Genomic DNA, 10,702 nt, shown 5'->3' on the forward strand with positions numbered 1-10,702 from the left:
ATAGCTATAAGGGTTGTTCTAAGGATTGTAAAGAGATACACGAAAATCTTATGATTCAAAATGTCGAAAATAAATGATTAATTCATATTGGATAGGTCCTTATCCTACTAAAAATACGTGTCTTTTCTGTGCCAACTCTGTGCATTACCTACTTAGAATACCTGAAGAAATCTGCTAGAAGTTTCTTCTTTTCAGCCATATAAAGACTAAATAAAGCAACTTACCAGAGTACACCGGTTATTAGTATAGATATATCCTGGTCATTAGAAAGCTTCAGAGTCAGGACGTGAAACTAAGTTACAGGAACAGAGACAAGAATTGCCTGACATGAGAGGTGAGGGGTGCCCAAATTTAGCAGCTGAAATTGTGGGACTGGTTATCAGTATTTAACCTGCCCATCAGTTTCCAACTTCTGCTCCCCTGGAACCATAAAAAATCCTAACACCATGACCCAAAGCCCTAAAAAAAAAAGGGATATGGCAAAATTATCCCAATCATAGCCAAGTTGCTTTTAGTTTTTTATTTTTGTATTAACAGAGGAATCTTACTGTACATATACGTCTCACAAACTAGTTTATAATCTTCACACTATCTTTTTCTTTGTTGAATAACTGGATAAGATGTGAAATAAAAGCAATCAAAATACTTCACGTTTTGTTAAACTTAGCTGAGTCTATTTTTAGAAATAATCAATGGAACATGCATGTGTTACTTGGAGTAATACAACATAAGCCCATGTAAATGGTAGCTCAACTATCTCAAGTTTAAGAATGTTAGAATCTATTGTTTAAAGTGTCTAGACTCTGTGCAAAAGTTCAGTTATTTGAGTCTTAAAAATTATGGTAGAACCTCTGTCATGTTTATGCCCTAGGGTCTGTAACAAACTGGTTGACACAGGAGCTAGGCCTACTGTACTGACACATCCATGTGATGCATGTCCGTCCATGAAAATTAGCTGAACTTGAAGATGTGGTCAATGCAGAGAGGTGGTCAACTATGGAAGTTCTACTGTATCTAGAGTTTCTCTGCCAAAATGAAGTGAAATAATGATTAGTCAGACACATTAGAATTTAGTCAAAATTTACATATGCAGTAAATAGTCTACGTATGAAATGTCTTGATGTGTATTAGAATGTTAGGTACTGTTACCTCCGGAAGTGGTGTTATAATATATGGCCTTCTACATCCATTTTTTCCTAATCAATGAAAAGTTGCATTTATGACCACTTAATCAAAACAAGCAACATAGCAATTTAAAGATTATCACTGATGTTTATACACTTGTAAATTCAAGGCAATATGCTTTGTTTATCAAGAAGGTCTCATATGTTTGGTGATGTACAAATACCTCTGCTGATCAATGATACCAACCAAAATTGGAGCAAGGGAAACATTTTCATGAAAAGGAAATTTTTAAGACAAGTGTTTGTGTTGGAGGAGAGGATTCTTCTTTATACAAATTTGCAGAAGGCAATGTGGCAGTTCCTCTGCCATTCCTTGGAATTTGACATAAGTGAGAATTGTCCCATTCTTTTAAGGAATTAATTTTTCTTTATCTAAAAATCAGCAAATGTTATTGGCTTTAATTCTACAAAAATAAGGAATCCATAGATTTGTCTTCCTTCTCAACAGATTCTCAGTTTTCCTGTCTTGTCCAGACATTCATTACAGTAAATTCGCATCTAAATAGGGCCTATTTGATCCTGAGTACAACTGCATTGTTCTAAATTTTTGAAAACCAGCTTTTCATTATATTTATTGATTTTACTTTTTAATCAGCAAGATTAATACATCCTTTCAAAATTTTAATCCTTGGCTGGGCATAGTAGCTCATGTCTGCAATTCCAGCACTTCGGGAGGCTGAAGTGGGACGATCACTTGAGGCCAGGAGTCGGAGACCAGACTGAGCAAGAGTCAGCTTCTATTTCTACAAAAAAATAGAAAAATTAGCCAGACATGGTGGCATGCACCAGCAGTCCCAGGTGCGCAGGAGGCTGAGACAGGATTGCTCGAGCCCAGGAGTTTGAGGTTGCTAGGAGCTCTAACGATGCCACTGCACTCTAGAATAATAATAATAATACTATTTTTAAATAAACAGTTTTATCTCAATGAGAGCTGAGTTGAGGAAGTTAATTTTAAAAAAAAAGGATTGATTTTATAGATAGAACATTTTATAAATACTTCTGGGAGTGTTAGGTAGTGATAATCCATCCTTTAATTATTTTCAAGATGAGCCAGAAGAAAAGCAAGGGTAGAGGTTATTTGGATTTCTCCAAGATCACTCTGGGAATGGGAGACAATCAGTTCTCTTATGTGCTCATATTACAAGGCAGGTGGTCTCAGACAAGATCTTACATATGCATGTGTCACTAATATTCATCACAAGGAAATCTGTATAGAGAAGTGTTCTCCAGTAAACTTCCTATTTTAGAATTAACTACATAATAGGGCTCCTGTCTGAAATTCTCCCTTGGAGTGGGATAGGTTTGTATAGAGACAGGTAAATCCAACTTTATTTCTCTATGGGCATGAATGTTAGGAAACACTGAGAAGAAAATTTGGGGAAGCCTCAGCCTATCTTTTGCGATCCATAACATCCTTCCATAATCATTCCCAGAATCAATCACTATCTTTCTCACTTTCTGCATCTCACCCCCCACCCCTCATTCCTCCACATACTCTACTTGGCTCTCCCTGGCCATGGGGGCAATTCTGTATCATGTTAAAATTCAGCAGTAGCTTCTGCTTTCTTGTTACCTGCACATATTTGTAATTCTTACCACGATCAGACTGACCAAGCATGGCTTCCGATCTAGAACCTTTTCATTGGATCTAATTCAAGGCCACACATCCCGAGAATTGAAAGTAAACAGTGAGACTCTAACCAGTAAAGGAAATATTGTTATCATCCGTGTAGGATTGACATGCTCACTGACAACCCTGAGATAGTGAGAATAATCTCCCTTGAGAAAAGTCGTGTGGATTCAGGTCTTCAGTGCCCTTTCAACCGATAGTCACATGATTTTCATGCATTCTGACGTGATAAAGAAAAGCTCCTGAGAGCTATGAGAGGTAAACGTGGGGGAGGGGTAGCAATCTCCACTCACACCGTCATGGAAGAAAAATGACAGCCAAGTTCGGTTTTGCTGGAATGGAACAAATCCACAGCTTTATCACCCTGGAAGCACATTTTGACATAATAACAAACCACTGAGAAAGAACCACTTTTATCTAGGTCAGAATGACAGACTCCCGAGTGTTAGAGAGCTTAGGGGAACTACGGTTTGAAACATCAAGAAGACTGCAATCTTTATAGAGATTTTCATCAAGTCTCCGTACTGCCTAATAGTTCGCATCCAGTACATTGTCATTATTCCACTGGCTTACGATGGCACAGCATTTTGATTTCAGAGCCTACCAAAATAAAATAAGCTACATTTTATGACGGCTACATTTATAATAAGATGCAGATGGTAAAGGAAACAGATGCCTCTGACATCATCTCCCATTTGCTTTTAACTTTTGCAGACACTGGCAGTCTGTAAACTCATTCAAAGGGATGCAAGATAAACCAGGCAATTTTCCAATTCTGTTTCTAGTCTAAAAAAACACTGGCAACAGTCACACTGCTTTCTTTGAGTCATACAGTGTTACTCCCACAAAAATAAATTTGATTCTAAGTCTGTTTTAGTCTTTAATGAAAAATTAATCATGTGGGGGGAAATCCCCACAAATATTGGGGGTTTAGCAATTAGTAACTACCGATTGTTTTGCTTGACAGTAAAAGGATAGGATGGCAGTGGTAAGATGGTGAACAGCTGTAGCTTCAGGGAGGCAAAAAAGAAAGAATTTAAAACAAACATGTCTAAAATAACCTATCAACCCTCGGTACTCAGATTGTTCAGATATTTATTCCTTATTATTTTTAAATAAGAAACTTTAAGTAGGCTTTTCGGGTCAGTGTTTCTGACCTCAAAAAAGAAAGCATATCGAGTCTGTACTTCCATCGTACAGATTGTGCAGAAGAAATCCTATAATTCTGATAGGAGCTTTCACATTTCCCCAGTGATATCACTGAACATTACACACAGTAAAAGAAATTCTTTTTCTTTGTGCAAGGTAAGTGTGTTAGAAGACCTTTTCAAAAAGATAAGGAACTTTTTATTCCATCTTGGAAGCAAAAGATGCTTGGGGAAAGCAGGAATTCCAAGGTCTTTAGCAGTGTCTGAGGTCCCAAGATAGATCAGCACAGCTACAGATGAAGAAGAGTCAGACAAAAACCTTTACAATCGTCCCATCTCCCCTGACCCCCAAGACGTGACTTCATCTACACCTGTGTAGCAGAAACATTTTGGCAGAAAAAAAATTTAGAAACAAGGCAAAGAAAATGATGACACAAAAATAAATCCTGCTAGGCCAAATATGGTGCCCATTTTTAAAATAATCTCTCTGTGCAAATAACAGACCGCACACACACACACACGCAGTACAAGAATAAACAAACTCTTCTAATTCATGTCCACGAAGTAGGTTGGGAAGTATTAGTGCAAATTTCTGCTGACCTGCAGCATTTATTCCATAAACTTTGGATATCCTAGACGATCCATCAGTGTCCAACAGATGTTTTCAATCAGTTTAATTTCATCTCTAGGCAAATTTTGTTTCCAAATGTTAGTATTAGTGGGTGATATTTCCCCTTCATAAGGAAGGTAAAAAAGGTTTGTGGAAGTGGCAAACAATATTTGGTTTAAACTAGCAGGAGACAAAGGAATTCCAAGAAAGGCAAAAATCCTTTCAGTGGTCTTCTGGGGAAAATGTACAATATCTTCGAACTTGACCAGCTGGTAGCTGGAAGGCAGCAAGTCTGTATTTATTCTCAGTGCTGCTGCCGTGTTTGCCAGCCACAAATGAGACAACAGGGAGACTGCATCTGATTTGGATTTTGATAATTCTTTCCTCAATGATTCATACTCGAGAGCGTAGCCTGAATTTAAGTTACATTTTCCTTCTCCTTCTGTTTTAAACAATTTTGCTAAGTGCTCTGGTACATTCTTCAAAGAGTAAAGACTTGGCTTACTACTGTACAGCATTGAATAAATCCATGATCGAGGGTCTCTGACTATATACAATGCCCTCATGGAAGTCCCTAAAACTTCCTGGAAAAAATGAAGCTTTAAGGTCCAGCTCCCACTGCTCAAACTGAGCACAGGACGTGCACTTGGGTAATAGACCAGGTGTCTCCTCAAAGCCCTAATATATTCAGCGTCTCTATCAAAGGAGCCTTTCATTCTATTTCTTTGTTCTGGCAAAGACTCTCTCCTTCTCGACTTTCGTTTTTTGTCCCTATTCATTGTAAAATATTGGGCCAGTTTGCCCCTACTGGGTTCATGGAGGTGGATATTTTGCAAATGCAGTTTTGTGTCTTGGACTAAAGACTGCAACCAGCCTCGGAGTAAGCGAAAATGCCCACTGTGGACATCTGACACCTTCCATTCACAGGCATCTACAAACGAGTCGATTTCAAATTCAGTCTCAGGGATATCAATGTAAGCTGTAGGAACCCTGATGTAGAGAAAATCACTACTGTTGAAAAAAAGTTGTTTGAGAATTTCAGCTCCTGAACCAGGAAGTGAGGTAATAACAACATCGGGAAGATCTCTCTGGTGCCCTTCTGAAGACAAAGCCTTCTTGCTTGCCGTGGCTTCTGTCCTCGCCCATTTGGCACAGATGGGCTGAGTGCAAGTGCTCCACACATCCAGCAGCTCAATAAACCATAAGACAACAACAAGTATTAGTATCCATCGCATTAACTTTCTAAAAGAAAGGTAAAATCGCCATTGGAAAGTTAAAATCACCAGGCTAATGCACAAAATTAATCCAACCGCTATATTAAATTTAAATCCAAATGGGAAAATGACTCTATCCTGTCTTACAGGCTTTACTATTGCTTGAGTGCCCAAACCAAATCGAGTTATTTGGCCCTGATCAGCCACATTGGCAAAACCACCAAATCCCAGGTAATTGAATCTTGTTTTCAGGTTATGGTAATCAGTTACAATGGAAACAACATGTTCGGTATTATTGACATTGAGAGAAATCTGAAGCCCAGATTTAGAATTATCAATGAATCTGCAGCTGGAAACATTGACATAGGGCCCATAAAAGATGTACGCAATTCTTGTGATTGTGGATTCCATCTGAAACGTAACATTAACGAACTGAGTCCATCGTTTCTTGAATTCAGCAGCTTGCTCTGCTTCCTGTATACTGGCCATGGGACTGTTGCCATGGTGATCAAACCAAAACATTTTGTAGTGTGCATCCCACACGTCCATCATGGCACCATTATACCTATTCATAAACCTATACGGGATGTATTTAAAATCGATATCCAGATTATGAAAGAAGGCACTGACAGAATTTATTGGGGAATCTTCTTGTCTCTCGATGTGATCAACCACGAGCAGAGTTTGAGAATTTAAGAGCAGCAAAGCACGGTACACACTTTTTAGTCTCATTGATGCAGAATAAGCAGACACAGCTTCCCCACTCACAAATATCATTTCCCCATGTTGTGAGGCAGTGATAATTTCCCCAGCTGCGTCACCAACTTCCTCACTGGTCCACTTGAGCCACTGTGCACATTCTCCCAGTTGACCTTCCCAGGGCTTATTACATTGGCTGGAGGGTGACGGAGCAAACACCAGTACATTGTTGAGGTGGCTCAACTTGGGTCCATAGAGAGCTTCAGACACGAATACTTGCCCATTGGGGGCAAAAGTAAATGAGTTCTGATCTGGATGTTCGTGTCCTGGGTTAAAGCTTCTCCACCCATCAATCCAGGAGTATGGCTGAAAGTGAACTATGTCATACACAGCTCGTCCTCCTAGTTTCCCAGATTTAAAAGACACAAAGGTATTGGTCTGTGTGTTTGGCAGCCCTGCCCCGTAAGTGACAACACCCCAGTTAGGGAACGTGTACAGTTTTGCAGTGCCATATTCAGCAGGAGGCTGTGGGGTAAGCTGGGGATCATACCAGATATATTCAGTGTGAAGAGTGCTCCATCTCTGTGCAGTTGAAGGAACCATGGGTCCATCTTTAGGCCGGTGCTTTCTAATTTGCTGAGCCAGCCAATTTCCAGCTCCATTCTTTAAGATGAACTTATCCAAGAAAACTAGTTGGCTCTCTGGACCATAAAACCAATTATAATTGGAATCTGCTATACCCACGGTTCTTTGAAAGCCTGGTAGAAGAGTGGCATAGTAAAACCAAAAGTGCATCTTTAACCAGTTATTCTCAAAGTTATTGATATTAAAATGTCTCTGGGCCAGAAAAACGTACTGTGTGACTGACTTAGCCGTGTAGCTTCCATAGGCCACACCTTCATCCAAAGACCCATCAACAATATGATTCAATAGAAACATTGTCTTTTCCATCACGTCAACTACAACCTGTTTCCATATATTTGCTTTAGATTCTTTGTCTACCCCGGTCACCAAGGCCCCTGTGAGTAATGCTATCATATTGGTTGCTTGGTGGTTATGGAGAAGCTGTTTGCCCCATGGGCGGATTTTAGAGTACTCGTACATTTCCTCAGTAATAATCCATATTTTTTCCAGGTATTTTAGTCTTCGATGATGATCTAATAAATTATATAAAAAGTCAAAGGCAGTGGCAAAACCTGTTAAGGAATGGCCAATTGGAACCTCATCCCCTGGGGCATTTTCAACTAGCCAGTCTTTGTAGCCCACCATCCTGTCCATATATTCCAAGACAAATTCAAAGGCAACTTTGTCTTCTGGGCATAACAAACAGTACAATGCTAAAGGAGGCAGATTGTTACCATAAATTTCATTCCACTTGGCAGCAAAATCAGCGTGCTTGGGTGGAGGTAGGTAGTATGTCGGGTTGGACAGCATAACTGTCACTGCGCTTCTGATAGCTCTAAAAAGATGCAAATGGCTTGTGTGAGAGTGTTGTCTCATTACTTGGATGTCTCCAGCATCAAAATATAAACTTGGATGAAGCATGTTTTTCTTCAGCTTTTGGTTAGGTCTGAAATCTTGTACTTTCTGTGTTTTAAACTGCTCTTCATCATCTGTGAAAACTACCCATTCAGAGTAATTGCTCACAGATTCCTCAAAAGTAGAAAAACCAAACATCAATAATGCTAAGAATAGGAAATGTCCTGTAAACATTAACGCCATGATCCATTGGAGTGCTCCTCTCCTTAGGCGTACACGTCAAACGCAGTGCCCAACGTGTCTCCCATTAGTTTTGTGCTAGTTACAAAACATACATTAAAGCCTTCATAAAACAAAGAACGCAGATCCTACAGGCTGAGAAATGCTGCTGATGTTCAGCTCATTCTAATCAAGTGCAGTTGCCAAGAGGAGAAAACTTACACTGTGTCTCTGTGTCCCTGGCACAGCTTTGCTTCCAGTAAAACTTCAGGGAATTGTAAGGTCTCTAATTTCTCCATAATGTACAGGCTACAGTAGTACAGTTAAAAAATATTATGGATTCAGCTTTACTTCCTTTAAATAAATCTTTTCAACATGAAGAGTCAAAATACATATTGTAAAAAAGAGAAAAATCACCCCAAAATTCAAAATCACTCATTCCACATGAGGTCATTCCTAGCATAAACAAAACCACCATGGCTAATGCATTTATGTGTGATTGCCAGAAAAGATGAGGAAGGTCTGACATTCATGGAGTGAGTGAATGCAGTTGGACACCTCTCTGATTTTTATACTTCTTGTTTCATAAATGTTTTCTTCTTCCGTTTTTGAGAGAAAAACATCCTCAACAAGTGTTCAAAGTCCTACTTGGTTTGAAAAAACAAGAAAACAAAACGCCTGCCCTCGTTTCAAATCTGTCTTTTGCAGGCTTACTCATCAGCCTATTAGGACACAGAAAGCATTTCCTCGTTGTCTTTTGTCAGCTTCATCTGTACAACTATAAAAATCTAATCTCTGCAGCCACCTAGTTATTCCTCTTCCAATCATGAAGTAACCACCAACTGGGAAAGAAAACTCCCCTTTCACCAACAGTGATGTCTCTTTTCTGCTCCTTTTTCATGACACTCCTTTCTGGGGGGAAAAAAACAAAACAAAGAAATTCTCTGAGGCTACAGGTATGCTGGCAGTGCACATATACCAAGGACTGAAATAGTCTACAAGCTCTGTAGAATTTTAGAATCACAATAAAATCCGACATCACATACAATCGAAATTAGCTCAAATGATTGTTGTCTGATAGTTTTCAACGCACATATTTGAATCTCAATGAATGTTAGCAGATGGCAAGCGACTACACGATGTAAATCTCCTGACAATATTTATATTTTAATGGTGGCTTGTGTTAGTCACTTAAAAATATTTTGATTCAAATGCAGTTCAAATGTATTTCTTATTTCATGTTACAAAAGACTCAGGAACAGAAAAAAGTAAAGCGAAAAGGACCTTTCTTTTTACTCCGGTTGAAGGTCTGGCTTTCTTAGGATCAGAAAGCATGTTGGTAGTGACAACTACTGAGACTAGTCACTCGTCTCAGAAGAGGAATCACGACCAAGTGTCGGGGCCCAGGAGCAGCAGCTCCATCCAACCTCTCACCTGTGGCCTCCTCTAAACGTCCGTCAGAGGCGCCGCCAGAGGGAGCTCAGACCCAGACTTAGGGAGCAGCCTCCCGTTCGCCCGTCCCCGGTTTGGAGGAACCTAAGCAAGTTTCAGTCTTGGACAAGTCTCCTCTCTGCAGGAAACATTAACGCTAGGAGTTTCCTGATCCGCCCTGCCTGTTGCATTTTTTCATTCGTGTCCTACCAACATGCTTCCTCGTCCTCCGCTCCCCACTCCCCGACCTATGGCTGTGGTTTGGGGTTGAAAACCCCCCGTACGGCCAAGTCCGCTTACCTGAGCCTGATCCCGACGGGGTCTTCGGGCTACGACGCGCCCCAGGAGAGGCTGGGGTGGAGAGTTCGAGAAAACTGCTCTGCACAGGAACCAGGCCCCCGCGGGCTCCGCAGGGATCCCCGCGCCCTGGCGGCGTGCCCCGCGCCCCAACAGGCGACACCCCCCTCTCGGCTCGGTCTCAGCCGCGCCAGGACCCGCGCCGCACCGCCCGGACACACCCGCCCCCTACAACGCCAGATGTTTGCGGGGGCAACCATGGACTGCGGGAAGCAGATCCGCGGGCAGCGGGCGCTCTCCGGGTCTCCGTGTCCAGCGGAGCCTCCGCGTCCCCAGGCCGCGATGCAGCCGCAGCCGCAGCTCCTCTGTGCCAGCTCCGCGGCCTGGGGAGGGCGAGAGACCGCGACGCGGACCGGCGGGCCGGGGGCGGGACGCGAACGGTGAGGGGCGGGGCTTGGGCGGAGACGGGGCGGGGCCTAGAGAGGGCGAGAGCCGGAGGCGAGGGCAGGCGGCCGGGGGGCGGGGACATGGGCGGGTCCTTGGGGAGAAGTGAGCGAGCGACCGGGGCGGGGCCGGCGCCCGCGGGATTCCGAAGGGAGGAGGTTGGGGCGCGAGAGTTCCCGGCTGCAGGGGCTGCCGTGCGTTCCGGACTAGCGGACCTGGAAGAGGGGAAGTTTGGGAAAGCGAGCCCAGACCTCCCTCGGCCGGCGTTAGTTCAAACCTTTTCGTTAAAGGAAAAGGACAACTGGAAGAGGGCCAGGGTGGGGATGTGGGGTTGATTGCAAATGATA

At 42.1% G+C, this 10,702-nt stretch overlaps 1 protein-coding gene across 2 annotated transcripts; it reads right to left on the bottom strand.

Annotated features, from left to right (window-relative positions):
• Nucleotides 1–441: 441 nt before the first annotated feature.
• DSEL (dermatan sulfate epimerase like) lies at nucleotides 442–10,249 on the bottom strand. 2 transcript variants are annotated; one of them, XM_053571847.1, is made up of 3 exons: nucleotides 9,915–10,249; nucleotides 4,563–9,095; nucleotides 442–1,927 (listed from the first exon to the last, which is right to left on the bottom strand). In XM_053571847.1, exon 2 carries the CDS (start codon nucleotides 8,205–8,207, stop codon nucleotides 4,572–4,574), a length of 3,636 nt encoding a protein of 1,211 aa, XP_053427822.1. In that variant the 5' UTR covers nucleotides 8,208–9,095; nucleotides 9,915–10,249; the 3' UTR covers nucleotides 442–1,927; nucleotides 4,563–4,571. The 2 variants fall into 2 exon arrangements, with proteins under 2 accessions (XP_053427822.1, XP_053427821.1); XM_053571846.1 differs by having other exon boundaries at nucleotides 442–9,095.
• Nucleotides 10,250–10,702: the final 453 nt, after the last annotated feature.

The sequence above is a fragment of the Nycticebus coucang genome, chromosome 19, assembly GCF_027406575.1.
Source record: "Nycticebus coucang isolate mNycCou1 chromosome 19, mNycCou1.pri, whole genome shotgun sequence".
Lineage (NCBI taxonomy): Eukaryota > Metazoa > Chordata > Mammalia > Primates > Lorisidae > Nycticebus > Nycticebus coucang.